Source organism: Mirounga angustirostris, unplaced genomic scaffold (genome assembly GCF_029215605.1).
Source record: "Mirounga angustirostris isolate CCGP_5_RB_7025 unplaced genomic scaffold, mMirAng1.0.hap1 SCAF_15, whole genome shotgun sequence".
Taxonomy (NCBI): Eukaryota; Metazoa; Chordata; class Mammalia; order Carnivora; family Phocidae; genus Mirounga; species Mirounga angustirostris.
This window is the reverse complement of record NW_026991723.1, coordinates 84,310,283-84,328,456: the sequence shown is the minus strand read 5'-3', so window position 1 is coordinate 84,328,456 and position 18,174 is coordinate 84,310,283. Positions and strand designations below refer to the sequence as shown.

General features: G+C 40.2%; 1 protein-coding gene across 11 annotated transcripts in view; it reads left to right on the top strand.

The window, feature by feature from the left end:
• The window catches only part of MAPKAP1 (MAPK associated protein 1), a 244,863-nt gene that overhangs the window by 102,127 nt on the left and 124,562 nt on the right, over positions 1-18,174 (top strand). For all 11 annotated transcript variants that reach the window (XM_064579504.1, XM_064579505.1, XM_064579506.1 and 8 more), the window contains one exon: positions 14,130-14,302. In XM_064579504.1, the coding sequence (XP_064435574.1) occupies positions 14,130-14,302 (173 nt within the window). The remainder of the gene's footprint in view (positions 1-14,129; positions 14,303-18,174) is intronic.

Genomic DNA, 18,174 nt, shown 5'->3' with positions numbered 1-18,174 from the left:
ATTGCCTCTGCTTCTCAATTTTATGTTTATTTGAAGGAACGATTTATCTAAAGATCTGCCTGGGTCTGATTAACAACTTGGGTAACAATAATGAGGAATAACTGACATCTGTATAACAGTTTGCAGTTCACATGCTTTATTTTTACTTTATACACCCTACCATTCTCATTTCTGTTTTTTATGGCTAAGGAAATTGACTTTCAGAGAGGTTATGGGCTTGCCCAAGGTTGCACAGCTCAAGGCTGGCAGGGCCATGGTCCAGACCAGTTCTGTAGACTCTGCAAAGAGTTACTGAGCAGATATAACCCACAATGGTAAAAACCGACAGTATCAGGAACTGCTTTCTGAATTTGAGACTTTGGTTGTTATTCCTGATGCAGTTTATGGGTAGGTTTTCATTTTTTTTTTTTTAAAGATTTTATTTATTTATCTGAGACAGAGAGAATGAGAGACAGAGAGCATGAGAGGGAAGAGGGTCAGAGGGAGAAGCAGACTCCCCGCCGAGCAGGGAGCCCGATGCGGGACTCGATCCAGGGACTCCAGGATCATGACCTGAGCCGAAGGCAGTCGCTTAACCAACTGAGCCACCCAGGCGCCCTCATTTTTTACCTTCGTCCTCCCCCCTCCCCATTTTGTAAAATTTCTTACCTGTATTTGAACAAGTTGATATCTTGAAACAAAAGAATTATTCAAGGCTATTACTCAAATTTCACTTGATAACAGTTAGATTGTTTAAACCAAGAGCTGTAGGCATTTTTTTTTTTTCAAAAGTGGAAGAAGACTCTGTCAGACAGTGCATCAAAATTTGGAGGATTTATTTTTAATAGAGAAAACCTTTCCTGAGAGCAACAACCCCCTTTCCTGTTTTGGGTCCAGGACTATAGATTTACATTTGCCATAGATGCCGTCGAAAGAAAAATTATGAAAATCACTAGCCTAAGAAAAACCAATGGAAGTGATATTTTCTATGCTGTGTTATAGTTATAGTCTGGCTCATTCCATGGTACTTAGTAACAAAGTTATTTTGTTTGAGGCTCTCAGATATATGAATGGTGTCTGTGGAAGTGGAGGTAGATTAGTTTCAGTGTCCTGAGGGCTAGAACTAAGATCAGTGGGACAAATTAACTCAGTAGACGGAAACATGTTTCAGCCATCAAAACTGTTTGCCTAGAGACTGAAGCAAAGGGTCGCTTCTGAAGGTGGCAGGACTTCATCAGTAAAGGTATTCAGGAGAGGCTGTAGGACAGCCATTTGGTGACAATGTTTTAGAGGGGACAAGTCTTAAAATTCCTTGCCATTTTAAAAGTCTATGAGCAGCAATAAAGTGTTTGTTTTTTAAGTCTGTGAATGTAAAAGCAGAGGGGGGAAGGAAACCTAATAAACAGCCAACATTTCTTGAGCATTCAGTATGGGCTAGACACAGTGGTAAGTGCTTTTAATATGCATAGTATATCATTGAATCCTTTCAACAACTCCATGAGGAGGTACTTTTATAATCTATTTCCGTGTGGAAATAGTGACTCAGAGAGGTTAAATAAAATTGTCCAAGGACACAATAAATGGCATTGCTGAGAATTGAACCCAGGTCTTTCTGACTACACAACTTAATGCTTTTAACCACCACACTGCACTGCTTTACTAGCTCCTATTAATATAATAAGGATCCTGGAAGTACCCACATCAAAACTTGACCTTGTTAAAGAAAGAGTGACAGTTGACGTTCCTAATAATAAAAGCTTAATGGAACCAAGGTTGGTGATTCAGAGGAAATTAATGAGATTTTGTCAATTTTATTTTAAACTTAACTTGTCAGAAAATACAGTGTCCAGTGATAAACTGTAGAAATGTTTTTGACAAATTAACTTGACTACAGGTGCCAGATCAGGGAAATGTTAATTTAATAGCCTTTAAATGTTCCAGATTTATTGAGGGTTAAGATAGCACTACAAAGCCAAGCCCCTAGCTCTGAATGGATTTGTCATAGAATTTTATACAAAATCTACTCATAAGTTCAATGCTACCATTTTGAATGTGAAAAAGTGAGTTCTTTCTCTGAGCCCATAAAACCATCATTTTATTGGTAGTAAAATGCTACCGTCTGGTGTTTAGGTTCGTTTTTTCCCCCCCTCCCCATGTAGACCTTCTTTATTTCTCATAGCCAGTTAAACCTGGCTTAGACTATAGGCCAGATTTTGTTCAAAATCATTACTCTGAACAAACAAAGTCCCTTAATCATCATCAGAGTAATGATGATTTCAGACCTCTGTACGAAGTGTGGATACCATATTTTTAAAGACTAGACTATAGCTCTACACTGGGCATGGAGCCTACTTAAAAAATAATAATGATAAAATAATAAAATAAAGACTAGGCCATAAATTGGTAGAATATAGCATCCTTTGATCCTTGCTGAGGGAGTTAGGGAGGAAGATACTGGTGAAATGGGACTTCAGCCATTCCTTTAAGAGAGTTTTAACTTTTGAAGGCTACAAATAACCCTTTTATCAATTTGCATCATTACGTTGTCTGCATACACTGATATATTTATTTCTGCATTAAAATTGCATATAATGATCTGCTTGTGCAGTTGTGACTAATGGAATAATGTTGCCTGCTTTTTGTCTCTTTAATTGCAGAAGCCAAGCTGTCTATCCTTTCTGTTTCTTTCCCTTGATAGAGAAATTGAACACTTAGCAACAGTTTTGAGATCTGATACTCAATTTATTATTGACAAGCCTTGATGTTAAGTAGTGCTGCTGACTGAACCTTCTGTTCTTGAGACTTAATTCAGCTAACTCACTTTTTTTTTAAGATTTTAATTATTTATTTATATATTTATTTATTGAGAGAGAGCAGGAGCAGCAGGGAGGGGCAGAGGGAGAGGAAGAATCTCAAGCAGACTCCACACTGAGCACAGAGCCCGACACTGGGGCTTGATCTCACGACCCTGAGATCATGACCTGAGTCAAAATCTAGAGTCAGACGCTCGACTGACTGAGCCACCCAGGTGCCCCCAGCTAATTCACTTTATATGGATGTTTCTTAATTCAAGATTATTTTGAACTGGATACTGTCTGTTGTTCTTGCTTTCCCTATTTTGGAAACTATCAGGTGCATAATTTTTAAAAAATTTTTTATTGTTAAGTTAATCACCATACATTACATCATTAGTTTTAGATGTAGTGTTCCATGATTCATTGTGCATAACACCCAGTGCTCCATGCAGAACGTGCCCTCTTTAATACCCATCACCAGGCTAACCCATCCTCCCACCCCCCTCCCCTCTAGAACCCTCAGTTTGTTTTTCAGAGTCCATTGTCTCTCATGGTTCGTCTCCCCCTCCAATTTCCCCCCCTTCATTCTTCCCTTCCTGCTATCTTCTTTTTTTTTCTTAACGTATATTGCATTATTTGTTTCAGAGGTAGAAATCTGTGATTCAACAGTCTTGCACAATTCACAGCGCTTACCAGAGCACATACCCTCCCCAGTGTCTATCACCCAGTCACCCCATCCCTCCCACCCCACCCCCCACTCTAGCAACCCTCAGTTGGTTTCCTGAGATTAAGAATTCCTCATATCAGTGAGGTCATATGATACATGTCTTTCTCTGTTTGACTTACTTCGCTCAGTATAATACCCTCCAGTTCCATCCACGTCATTGCAAATGGCAAGATCTCATTCCTTTTGATGGCTGCATAATATTCCATTGTATATATATACCACATCTTCTTTATCCATTCATCTGCCGATGGACATCTTGGCTCTTTCCACAGTTTGGCTCTTGTGGACATTGCTGCTATAAACATCGGGGTGCATGTACCCCTTCAGATCCCTACTTTTGTATCTTTGGGGTAAATACCCAGTAGTGCAACTGCTGGATTGTATGGTAGCTCTACTTTCAACTTTTTGAGGAACCTCCATACTGTGTTCCAGAGTGGCTGCACCAGCTTGCATTCCCACCAACAGTGTAGGAGGGTTCCCCTTTCTTCGCATCCCCGCCAACATCTGTTGTTTCCTGACTTGTAAATTTTAGCCATTCTGACTGGCGTGAGGTGGTATCTCATTGAGGTTTTGATTTGGATTTCCCTGATGCCAAGTGATGTTGAGCACTTTTTCATGTATCTGTTGGCCATTTGGATGTCTTCTTTGGAAAAATGTCTGTTCATCTGCCCATTTCTTGATTGGATCCTTTGTTCTTTGGGTGTTGAGTTTGATAAGTTCTTTATTGATTTTGGATACTAGCCCTTTATCTGATATGTCATTTGCAAATATCTTCTCCCATTCTGTCGGTTGTCTTTTGGTTTTGTTGACTGTTTGTTTTGCAAAAGCTTTTTGTCTTGATGAAGTCCCAATAGTTCATTTTTGCCCTTGCTTCCCTTGCCTTTGGCGATGTTTCTAGGAAGAAGTTGCTGCGGCTGAGGTTGAAGAGGTTGCTGCCTGTGTTCTCCTTTAGGATTTTGATGGACTTCTGTCTCACATTTAGGTCTTTCAACCATTTTGAGTCTATTTTTGTGTGTGGTGTAAGGAAATGGTCCAGTTTCATTCTTCTGCATGTGGCTGTCCAATTTTCCCAACACCATTTGTTGAAGAGACTTTTTTTCATTAGACATTCTTTATCAGGTGCATAATTTTGAAATTAATTTTATGATAGGCAGCAAATTGTATGCTATTTCAATTAATGAGATCAGATGGGAAAAACCTGGTTATAGATATAATGTTTTAATTCATCATCATGTTCAAATTCTATATATTTCAATTCTGTATCAATTCACATTCTATATACTGAAGTAATTTAAATTTTTAAGCTTTTACATTTTATGAACTACTTATTAATTGGATGATCTGTGGTTCATAATATTGCTGTTTCATGATTGCCATAAAGATGGTTTTCAAACACTGATCAGTGTGTATCACAAGCCCCAAAACATTCATACTCTTTGACCCAGTGATCTACTCGAGGAATATGTGCACAAACATTTATATAAGAGAATGTTTATGGGAATGTTATTTATAGTAGTGAAATATTAGAAGCAATGTCCATATTTAACAGTGGGGGAATGGGTTGATAGTACCTCTGTATGCTATAATGTGCAGGTATTTAAACTCATGTGTTGAAAGAATACTAATCATTTATTCCATCAGTATGTATGAGTAACTACTATATGTCAGGCTTGTTACTAGGTGCTGAGTATGTTTTAGAGAAGAAAGGGGACTCCTAAAGAACAGGATCTGGGAAGTAGAAGAGGTATAGCCAGTTTACCTGGGGCAGGAGAGAAGTGGTAGGTCTTTAGGTCTGGTGGGTCCATTATGAAAGATACTCTGAGGAGTCCTTCGATAAGCTAATTAAGCTAATGCCATACCCCTACTACATTCTACACCCTAGGAGAATGTAAAATGAGTGAGGCACAGTTTTTCCCTTTGCATAACTCACACTTGCATGAGAAGGTGGGAAGGAGGTGGTGAGGGTAGGTAGAGAAAAACTAAAACCATAAGGCTGTGCAAGTTAAACTTCTAGGGAGCAAAGCAGAGGGAATTTGGACTTCTACCTTCTTGGAAGAGAGACATTTGAAATTGACAGAAGAAGGGGTACATTTCTTGCTCAGTGACTATGTGCCAGGCATTTTATATACATCTTATTTGCTTTTCCAAGTAAGGAATTAGAGGTTCTGAGAGGTGTAGTTACTTGCCTGATATCTAAAGTTTAGAGGCTAAGGAAGTGGCAGAGGTAGGATTCAAACCTGGATCTGGCTGACCCCAAGTCTTGTGCTCTTAACTACTATTCAGTCTGCTCTAGCAATGATACACTGGGACCAGAATGGGATGGGTGCTAAATGCCCTGCTAAGAAACAGGCACGCTGACACTGGGGAGAGATATTATATACTTCTTTCTGAGTTGGTGACTGGCCTGGGCCAGTGATTTGAGTCAAACCACATTGATCGATGGAGGGAGATAACAGTTTGGAGGAGAGATTTGAGAGACCGGGAGATAGTTGGGAGACTGCTGCATGCAGTGGTCTCATTGAGGCCTGATGAAGCTTGAACTAGGGCCGTGCTGCTGAGGATGGGAGGGAGAAGGATTTGAGAGACATTTCAGAGGCAGTTGGAGGCTGATGAGACAGAGGAGTTAAGTAAGGTCCCTGGCCTGAGTGACAGGGTGGGTGAGGAAAGCCCTAACTGAGATGGAACATGGAATAAGAGACAAGCTGATGAAGAAAATCGACCTTGGACATGTTGAGCTTGAGACTCTGGCCCGCATTTGCAGAGCCATCAAGTCATGCAGAGGCCATGGGACGTGAACTCTGGAGTCTGGTTGGTCTTCTTGAATTGCATTTGTGTCGAGGAATCGTTTTGCTACAGGGAGTACTTTTCTTTTTGTTCTGAAACCTGGATTGGGGACATTCCTTGATTTAGAGGCTGCTCTGGAGAGTGTTCAGCTCCAAATCTGTCAGCTCATTGTAGGTTTCTTACTTTTTATTATTATTATTTTTTAAAGATTTTATTTATTTATTTGACAGAGAGAGACACAGTGAGAGAGGGAACACAAACAGGGGGAGTGGGAGAGGGAGAAGCAGGCTTCCCGCAGAGCAGGGAGCCCGATACGGGGCTCGATCCCAGGATCCTGGGATCACGACCTGAGCTGAAGGCAGGCACTTAACAACTGAGCCATCCAGGTGCCCCTTATTATTTTTTTTAAATAAAAATTATTTAGCCTGCCATAGGAAGGTGTCTGAGTTACATTTTCAACTTATTTTTTCCAACATCCTGCCACAGCACCTGGCACATAGTGTGTTCTTAATAAATTTTGCCAGATGACTTAACATAGGCTACATTTTCAAAACTGATCCTCTCTTTCTCTTACCTAAAACTCTTAAGCCCTGTGTGGTGGTTCTTTCTATATCCTTTTTTGTTTATAATTGTAACACTTACTATTTTGTTTCTGATTGTAAAAGTAATATATGCTCATCATAGAAAATGCAAAAAAATATAAAGTAGAAAATTAAAATCACTCAATCCCATGTCTCAGAGACAACTCCTGTTCATTTTTTGTGTATTGGTATGGTATCTTTTCCTTAGGTTAATGATTCTGTTGAATGGAAGCGTATTTTTTTTTTTAATCTAGGCCTTTGCCAACCCCTTTTAGTCTGAGTTGCTTCTGAGCTCTCATGACAGCCTATACTTTCCCCCTCTTAAAGCTTTTATCACATAGTACAATGTAGACCCTTCAGCAGACTGTGAGTTTGATGAGGGTCTATCTGTATTGAATCTCACTTGATTTTGTCTTCACAGTCCAGCATGGTGTTTCAGTGGGTGTTCATTGCATGCATGAGTGGCTGAGAAAGATGGTGCTAACCCATTTTTCCCTATTTCTGTGTTGACCACTTTTTTGTGCTCTAATTATGCCTCTGTTTCTCCAATTCCATATTGTGGAACACATAAATTGCCATGCAGTAAAACTGTATGATACGATCTTTGTTTATTGCTAGTTGCTTTTTAATAGATGTTAGGTCTTTGGAATATTGCTCGCCTTGATGTGTGTTGAATACTTTTAATCCTTTGGTCACCTTTTTTTTCTATAAGTTAATTACTTTCTATTATGTTGATGGATTGTTTTATGTTTTAGATGGTTCCCTCTAAATATTGCAGCACAGGGACTATTAGGTAGAGCTAACTGCCTTGAGTTTTTTCAGAAGAGGTTCCTTATTAAAAAATACATGATTTCAGGGTTTGTCCAAGGCACTTTTTCCCATCATCAGTGCCTCAAGATGGAATTAGAAGATAAAAAAGATAAAGTGCTTCATTCATTTAATAAGTATCTGCCATATTTATTCTCATAGTTTTCCCCACGCTTGCTATTTCCCCACACTTGCTATTCCAATAAAGAGGATAAAGGAATTCATAGGAGCACCATGTAACTATCTGCCCTGTAGTCAGCTGACAATGGCAAAGTTCTCTAGAGTCTTGGTCCCCTAATACTTCTCCTTGGTCAACTCTTCAGAATTCACTCCTTTTGTAGGAGACTGCTTTAAGCAGTGCTTTTGATGTGTTTAACAAGGTCAGGGTGGAAGGGAGGGATTCAGGTCTTGGAGAGTAGAGATTGATTACATTTAAAAGAACTTTAGAGAAAGAAGTCATTAGTGTTTAAAGTAGGGGCTTTGGAGTCAGACATGAGTTTGAGCTCTGCTCTTCCACTTTGGTTGTGGGAGCTTGAGCAGATGACTATAGCCTTATAAGCCTTAGTTTTCTAATCTATAATATTAGGGTAATGATAGAATTCTGCCTCATCTAGTGATTGTGAGAATTAAATGAGGTAATTTACACAAACATTTACCAGAGCTTATTATTAAATGCTGGCTCTTGTTATAATAAATATTATTATTAGGGTTCCTTACAGCATCCATCTTTGTCCTCATGTGACTGTGTAATTGGCCTGAGAAATGAGTCTGATTTGAAAACTTAGGCTCTTTCTGGCACATTGCTCTGCATTTCTAAGGCACTTTACAGTTTGTGAAACACATTAACATTTCTCATTGTGATTCCTATAGCCCCTCAGCTCCAGTTCTTCAGAAGGAAAGGGAAGAATAAACCAGATTGGGCTGGGTCTGAAAAGGAGGTTGAGAAGAGAGTGGTAAGAGGGCAATAAACCCATTTCAGAAAGCTTGTTTTAATTTTAACCCTTTGACTGCCTGACAAGGTCAAAACACTTGCTATTTAGAGACAGCTAGCTATTGGAATTACTATTTCCCAGCTGAAAAACATGCATGGGTGTGTATGCGTGTATCTGTGTGCATGCATGAGTGAGTGAGAGAGAGAGAGCATTATTATAAGAGAATTCTTTTTAATTATTTGTTTTATGGCAGGCAAGACTAAAAAAAAAGTCAGTGAATCTAATACTAGATTCTGGGTCATATGAGAAGTGAAATTTCTCTAAAGTTTAAAAACTGATTCTATGTATTTCCTTACCCTAGTTCTGATCTTTTTTCTTTTTTCTTTTTTTTTTTTTTTAATCCTAGAGTTAGAGTGTTAAAGATGGAACCACTTTGCTTAAGTACCTCCATCTCCATCCACTACCAGGAAACAGACCCATAGAGGAAGATGGATGGGTGGGGGAAACTAACATTTATTGAGTTATTGCCATGTTGTCCTGGTAGGCATTTTGAGTCATCCATGCATTCATTCTGTAGTTCAACAGATTTTTTTGGAGAGTTGTCTGTGCACCAGGCACAGTGTTAGCCATTGTGTATAGAGAAGTAAACAAAGCAGGCAGTATTATGGCTGCTCTCTTGGAAGGTCAGAGGCCGGTGAGGAAGGTATTCGCTGAAGGTGTACATAAGTAAATACATAATATCAAACTGTTAAGTGCTATGAAGGAAATGAACAGGCTATGTGTAAGAGAGTACGGAAGGGGCTTCTTTCTACAGGATTATCAGTGAAGGCCTCTCTGAGGAGGTGTCATATAGAGCTGAGCCTTCAATAATAACAACAATATTAATAATTAATAATAATCCTCACAAGAGTTCTCTGATAGGTAGGTCCTATTATTATCATTTTACATATGAGGCAATGGAAGAACAGAGAGATTAAGTAACCTGCCCAGAGCCATACTTTAGAGGATGCAAAGATCATAAGAAAGAGCCTTCTAGATGTAGTGAATAGCACTTGCTCTGTTCTTGAAAGTGGGAAAAACAGGTACACACACACACACATTCAGGGCACTTCTAGAAGGCCAGCGTAGCTGAGCTATGATAAGCAGGCCGGGGAGCAGCAGTAAATGATGTTGGAGAGTTAGGCAGGGGTCAGATCATGCAGTGCTTTGTTGGACACTGCAGGAAATTTGGATTTTATTCAAAGTATCATGGGAACCACTCATTGAAGGAATTTAAGCAGAGGTGTAATATCAAATTTGAGTTAAAAAAATCTAGCTTGTGTTTCAAGAACAAATTGAAGTAGGCAAGAGTATATAGGAGGTCAGGAATCTATTAGAACAGTCCAGGTGAAACTTCATGGTATTTTGGTGGCAGTGGAGATGCAGAGAAGTGGGATGGTTTTGAAATACATATTTTTCAATTTTTAAAATTGAGTTAAAACTCATATTACATAGAATTTACTGTTTTAATGATCTTAAAGTGTATAATTTTGTGGTTTTCAGTATATTCAAAATGTTATACAGCTATCACCACTATCTAACTCCAGAACAATTCCATCAGCCCAAAAAGAAACTTCATACTTCTCAATTCCCTGTACTCCCTCCCCATATCCTGGCAACCAGTAGTCTTTTTATTTCTATAGATTTGCCTATTCTGGACATTTCATATAACTGGGTTCACATTTATGAAATGGCTTCCTTCTTTTATGCCTGGCTTCCTTCTCTTAGCATAATGTTTTCAAGCTTCATCCATGTTGTAGCATGTCAGTAGTTCATTCCTTTTTATGGCTGAGTTATACTCCATTGTATGCATTTTGCCTATCAGTTGATGGACATCTGGATTGTTTCCATTCTTTGGTCATTATGAATAATGCTGCTGTGCACACTTATGTACACATTTTCAGTTCCCTTTGAGTACACCTAGGAATGGAATTGCTGAGTCATATGGTAACTATATGTTTAAGTTTTGAGAAACTGACAAACTATTTTTCCATAATGGTTGCATCATTTTACATCTTCACCAACAATGTATGAGGGTTCTAACATCTCCATATCCTTGCTAATCTCTCTTATTTCTTCTATTAAAAAAAATCATTACCATCCTAGTGAGTGTGAAGTGGTATCTCATTATGATTTGGATTTGCATTTCCTTAATGAATAATGATGTTGAACATTTTTTCATGTGTTTATTGGCCATTTGTGTATTTTCTTTGGAGAAATACCTATTCAAGTTCTTTGCCCTTTTAAAGATTGGAGGGGTTGCCTGGGTGCTTAGTGGGTTAAGTGCCTGACTCTTCATTTTGGCTCAGGTCATGATCTCAGGGTCATGAGACTGAGCCCCTCATCAGTCTCCACACTCTGCAGGGTGTCTGTTTGGGATTCTCTCTCTCCCTCTCCCTTTGCCCCTCCCCCTGCTGTCTCTCTCTCTCTCTCAAATAAATAAATCTTTAAAGATTGGATTGTTTGTCTTTTTGTTGAGTCATAAGAATTACTCTGGGTACTAAATTTTTGTCAGATATATGATTGGCAAATATTTTCTCCCATTCTTTGGATTGTCTTTTCTCTTTCTTGATAGTGTTCTTTGAGGCACAAAAGTTTTCAATTTTTATAAAGTCCAGTTTATTTCATTTGTTGCTTCTTTTAGTGTCATGTTAAAGAAATCATTGCCTAATCAAAGGTCATGAAGAAGTTACACCTATATTTCCTTCTAAAAGTTTTAGCCTTAAACTTAGGTCTTTGATCCATTTTTTTAAAAAGATTTTATTTATTTATTTGTCAGAGAAGAGAGAGAGAGAGAGCACAAGCAGGGGGAGTAGCAGGCGGAGGGAGAAGTAGGCTCCCTGCCGAGCAAGGAGCCCCATGTGGGAATTGATCCCCGAACCCTGGGATCATGACCCGAGCCAAAGGCAGGAGCTTAACTGACTGAGCCACCCAGGCATCCCAGTGTATTTTGAGTTAATATTTGTATATGATGTGAGGTAAGGGTCTAAATTCATTCTTTTGTGTGTGGCTATCCAGTTGTCCCATTTGCTGAAAAGACTATTTTTTCTCTGTTGAAATATATTTTTGCAGTAGACACTAGAACTTACTAAGGGAGTAGGTAGAAGGCAGGAGGAAGAAAGAAGAATCAAGATTACTGATTTAAGCAGCTGGGTTTGTGGTGGTAGCATTTACTGAAATGAGGGAGAGTGTTATTTGGGGTGGGATGGAGTGAGGAATAGTGAAAAGTTCAGATTTGAACTTGAGTTTAACTTGTCTGTGACACCTTTCTGCCTATTGTATAGACAGTTTGATGTATGAATTTGGAATTCCAGGGAGAAGTTTGAGATGGAGATAAGATTTGGGTGTCAACAGGATGTAGATTATACTATAGCTTTGGGGCTGTGAGATCACCTAGGGCGAAATATATAGAATGACAAAAGAGAGCCCGATCTAGAGGCCAAGGAATGCTAACAAACAGAGACTGTAGAGGTGAAGAAATCTGCAAAGGAGACTGAGAATGAGAGACCAGAGAGGATTGAAAAAAACCAAGAGTGTGTATCATGGAAGCCAAGAGAGGAAGAGGTTGATAATGTAGGAGAAGGGTAAAGTAAGTGAAGGACTAAAGTCCTTGTGAAAGTAAGAGCCAAAGGGACACAGAACATAAGTAGAGAGATTAACCTTTAATGAGATGAGTGACACTCCAGTGTAGGGGGTGTATGTGGTTAAATCCAGGTAAGTTTGTGAATTTAATTATGGGAGGATAAGAGAATTGCTTTCTGAAAGGTCTTCTTAATGAAGGATAAGAATATCTCTCATCTTTTGGCAGTATATGAGCAAAGGATAGGAGCTGAGGTCAAGGCGGGCTCATGAGGAGTTTGAGGAGAGAAGCAAAAGTATGCAGTGGTGGTCTTGCATAAGGTGCGGATTAGGTCAGGAGATGTAATAGGCATGCTATACAGTGTTGAGTGTTTGAGGTTTATCATCATGAGTTTAAAGTCAAAACAATCTGCAGTTACGTGATTTTTCTCCAGCAGTGTTTAGTTGGGGAGTACAGAGGGTTGGGTTCATCCAATATTGACATTCTGCCAGTTGAGTCCCATGGAGGAAGAGAGACTTAAAACTGTATTTACAAAGGAATGGTTACAATGGTTGATCATGTAATCTGGAGGGTGGTGTTGGGAAATAAGGGTGACATCATTTGTAGTGGTGGGTCAGTAAGTTGTGGGTTCAAGAATTTGGGGGACTACTTGAACAAATGAGATGAAAGTATATAAAGTATAGTCAGTGAATAGATGTTCTAATTTGAGATTTCAGAGTTGGTACAGATCCCTGGTGTACCCACTGCAGTAAGTGATTGAAGGTGGAATGGATGAAAAGACATGGGATGACATGATCTAGGGATTGACACCCTTGGGTATTATATGGATTTTCCTTTAGATGGAATTGCCAAGAATAATGATAGGTGCTGGGGTGGAAAGAAGACTCCTCACTGAGGGAGAAGCATGACTGGAAGATTGGTGGATAACAGAAACAAAAAAGTAGGGGCAGAGGATAGTATAGTTGGAGGGCTTGGGTCTCAAAGGAACAGGAATTTTTGCAAGAAAGGAGAAATAATGGTTCAGAAGTAGTGGGGACTTCCTGAATAAACTATTCAGCCTCCTGGCCTTGAGGACTTGGGGTTTAAAAAAGAAAAATGCGGAACAGTCTTCTGGATAGCAGAGGAAGCAGTATCTTCAATGACCAGCATGTTTCAGTTAAGACAGAGAGGCAGAAGGAGTTTTGGTTTTTTTTTTTTTTTTTAAAAAAAGAAGTGATTTATGGAAGTTGGCTGATTAGTGCAGGAATTTCAGAGGGGAGTGCAAGTTTCAGGAGGGAGAAGGGTTAAGTGTGTGGGAGGGATTGAGGATTTATAGAGCAGTGTGGGTATTGTAGTTAGTACAGTAATGGAAGACCAGGGACCCTTGAGCTTCAGTGTAGATGACTGAAATAAACAGGTGTACTGCATAAGGGAATTAGCCCCCTAGGCTCTGAGAAGGCAAGCCCTTGGTTCCAGGGCTGCGGGCCTGAATGCTTCCTCACGAGGTATGGCAGCTTCCCATGCAGCTTATCCCAAAGTCTCAAGGAGTGATGTGGCAATTTTTAGGGAGAGCAGCTGATGTCAGGGTCTAATGGTGACTTGTCCAAGGCCACACCGAATATGTAGCAAAGCACATCTCCTGACACCAAACATCAGGTGAGCAGTCACCACTCTTAATTTGTTTATCTTGGTTGTAGTGCTCATTTACTTTACTGCGGGCAGAGCTGGATCTATTAGACCATTAGAAAATGAAAATTAAAGGGAAAAAAACCCTTAAAACTAGACAGTTTGGGGGCCATTTCAGGCATTTAAGGAGGTCTGTGCCAAAAGGATGAGAAATAGCTGGTGAGCAGTCATTGTGGCCCAAGTGGGGTCTGCATGACCATGACTGTATGCTTTACTCTCATGCATGTGTTCTGTCCACAGGGTCATGTAGGCACAACAGCAACCAAGAAGATCGACGTCTACCTCCCCCTGCATTCGAGCCAGGACAGACTGCTGCCAATGACCGTGGTGACAATGGCCAGCGCCAGGGTGCAGGACCTGATCGGACTCATCTGCTGGCAATACACAAGTGAAGGACGGGAGCCGAAGCTCAAGTAATCCTTCCTCTTTTTGGCTGCTCTAGTTTCTGGCTGTCTTCTGGCCACCCCGGCTGTCGGTCTTTCTGGGCATTAGTCTGGGAACCAGACGTCCACGTGGATCCGGGTCAGGTTGCTCACCAGATCTTGGGCCCGTGTGTCTCAGGCTTGTCTCAGAGTATCTGCTTACAGAGTAGACTGATAAGTTTGTGAATCCAGACATGAGGAAATATATTTTAGCAGTTTTCAAATCCTTTTATGAAAAAAATGCTTGCTGGTAAGAGTGGCATGGGAGGCCATAGGAGGGAACTAATATTTGTTGAACACCTACCATGAGTTGGGCACTAATGCTGACCTCTATGTACCAAATTTCTCGTTTAATTCTCCTGGCTCTCTGTGAGGTAATAAGCGTCATGATCCTTATTCTGCAGAGGAGGAAATTCAGAATCAGAGAATTGATATTTGCTAAAGGTCACACCAATGGGAGATGGCAGAATCAAGATTTGACTCCTGGTTTTTGCATTATTTCCTTTTGGTCTGAATTACAGTTTTCTTTATTATTAGTCAGTGGCACAGCTTTTTTTCTCATTCTCTAAGCTCTGTTCATGATTAAATAATTATATTAAAAATGTAGCACTTGAAAGTAGACTCTCTGCCTGTATATCATAACCCGAACATTAAAGTGCTTTGCCACGTTGGTTCTCTCATACTTAAATGTCTTATCTGATAGCCATCCTCTTCTAGTTTTCTGTGCTCTCTTGAGCAATATGGTTTGAGATACAGCAAAATGTAGTGGATGCCTTCATTTTGGAATGGATTCTCATGGAGACTTTTCCTTCTCTTAGAATGGTCCAGTCTGTGGTCAGTTGTTTTGCTGTTTTTTCTTCTTGAGGTGTATTAAATTTGTACTTAAAATTATTCTTTGGGGGCACCTGGGTGGCTCAGTCAGTTAAGTGTCCAACTCTGGATTTTGGCTCAGGTCATGATCACAGGGTCGTGAGATTGAGCCCAACGTCAGGCTCTGGGCTCAGTGTGGAGTCTGCTTGAGATTCTGTCTCTCCCTCACCCTCCGCCCCTTCCCCTGCTCACCCATGCTCTCCTTCTCTCTCTCTCTATTTCTAAACTAAATAAAATCTTTTAAAAAATAAAGTTATTCTTTCAAGTTCTTATTGACATTGCCCTCCAGTTTGCCTGAATAAATTGTGAATATAAAGATAAAATTTACTGCTCCTGTGGCAGTAGAAACCTTTTCAGCCAAGCCTTTTCAACCACTTAGGCTCAGAGAAGGGTTGAGTCAGCAGCTCTGCCCAAGGCTGAGCTATAGTGTTATCCTTATCTTTCCAGCATGAAGTAGAAGCAAGAAAAAAGAAGCCAAAGTGCTAGGGAATTTATACATGTCTGAGTTAACTAAGATATTGCTTAGTGCAAGCACTGAGACCAAGAGACCTACAGGACTGCCCAAGGTTACGCAGCTAGTAATGAGCAGAGTCAGGAGTCGAATTGTGACATAATGTTACAGATGAGGAAACTAAAGCTTAGAGAGGCTAAGTAACCTTCCTAACTCACACAGTAAGTGGTAGAACTGGCATTAAAACCTGGGGATCTCTGGCTTCAGAGCCATAGCTCTTCTCTATTACATTATACTCCCTACTCTATTATTGTGGGTGATATTAAAATATTCACAGAATCCATACTTACTGGAGGCACAGTGCTACATCTTGTCATACAGAAATGAAAAAGGCAGTTCATGCCATCAGGGAGCTTACTGTTCAAGGTAAATAGGCAATAGTAGTACAATACAATAGCATGTAAAATCAGGTTCTGTGAGAACATCTGACCCCATAGTTGGGGGTGAGAGTGGAGTCATGAAGAGCGGCCTTGACTAAGTGACATCTAAACTGAAACTTGAAGGAGTAGGGAAGAGTGATGCAGAGAGGTTGAGAGGAGGGTGTTCTAAAACAGAGGGCACAGCATGGACTTGTGTTAGGATGGTCCTTCAAATTCAGGCTTTAAATTCTGCATTGTGTTCCAAATATATAGCAGTGATAAATGAAATATGTTATTGACATACTTGTACCTTAATAACAAGATAAACATCCTTGTAGACTAAAAACAGAATCAAGTATGGAAACAGGCAGCGTGTGCAGGGAGTCAACTCTTTTAGGGTGGTATTTCCCAGAGAACATGTTGTGAATAAGTTTATTGGGGTGTGGAAATATTGATTATTATCAGGCTTCAGGGTAGCTAGGCAGGGCCTGGAGTGGTCAGAACCCCCAGCTATCGTTTCTGGGTGGGGAAGTGTACCCACATGTGGTACACATACTGTTCTTTTCTTTTTTTTAAGATTTTATTTATTTGTCAGAGAGAAAGAGGGAGAGCACAAGCAGGTGAAGCAGCAGGCAGAGAAGCAGGCTCCCCGCGGAGCAGGGAGCCCAATGTGGGACTTGATCCCAGGACCCTGGGATCATGACCTGAGCCGAAGGCAAACGCCTAACTGAATGAGCCACCCAGGCATCCCCACATACTGTTATTTTCAAAGTATGCCATGATGTCAAAAAAGAATGGGCAACACGCTTGAGGGTATGGAGACCAAAGGAAGCAGAAGTCTCACTACTGGAACCTACGAACTGGGGTGGGACTGTCCTCCTTATGAAAAGAAACTGAACTCGGTCTGTGGCTTGTTCAAAGTTGTGTTTCTGGGGAGGTGGGGGAATAGAGATAGGAGTGCAACTGGGACCTGGCCATGATATGACTGGCTTTATGATATCCCTAGTGTTTCCAAGGGATAGGAACCTTGAGCTGCCAGGATAAGACCTGGTTCTAGAGTGAAGGCCTCTGCTCAGACAGGGATGGAGGATGGTGCAATAACTGTAAGAACAGGGAGGGGTGGGAGAGGAAGGGAGGGAGGGAGAGAAAGAGAGAAACTGTTCCTATTCAAGAAGAGCTAGCAAATTAAAATTCCCAAACAAACAAGTATAATGAGTACTAAGAAAGACAATCAGGAGATGAATTCACTCCCAACAAAATACAGTAAAACAATCTGAAAATTAACTTCAAATAAATATGTTTAAAATCATCAAAGAGATGAAGGAATAACATCCATGGTAAATTTCTAAGAAATAGTGAAAGAGGGCGCCTGGGTGGCTCAGTTGGTTAAGCGACTGCGTTCGGCTCAGGTCATGATCCTGGAGTCGCAGGATCAAGTCCCACATTGGGCTCCCTGCTCAGTAGGGAGTCTGCTTCTCCTTCTGACCCTCCCCTGTCTCATGCTCTCTCTCTCTCTATCTCATTCTCTCTCTCAAATAAATAAATAAAATAAAATAAAATAAAAAAGAAATAGTGAAAGAAAACCAAGCAGATGAGAATTAAGGGGTAGATTTAGAAGAGAACCAATTAAAAGTACTGGAAGTATAAAATATATTTGTTAAAGTAACAAGAAAGCATATGGGATTGACTATAGACTGGGCACAGTTAAAGAGGGACTGAGTTGAACAATAGTACCAGTGATTTCAACCTGGGATGTAACACGGAGAGATAACAAGATACAGAGAATGAAAGATGAGTGAGTTAAGAGACATGGAGAAAAGATGGAGAGCCTCTCACTAGTGAGGCAGAGAAGGGAGGGAATTGCGGAGAAGCAGGATTTGAAGATATAATGATGCCAGAGTATTTCCCAGATTGGAGGCAGATATGAACAAGTCTTCATATTAAAAGCACATACAAATGAAATGGAGGAAGGGATAGCCTTTTCAAAAAATGCTGCTGGAGCAACAGGACATGCTTAAACTAAAAAAATCAACCTAAACGTCATCTATCTTGTATAAAATTGATTCAAAAATGAATTGAGACTGAAATGTAAAACTTTAAATTTTTAGGAGAAAACCCGAGTG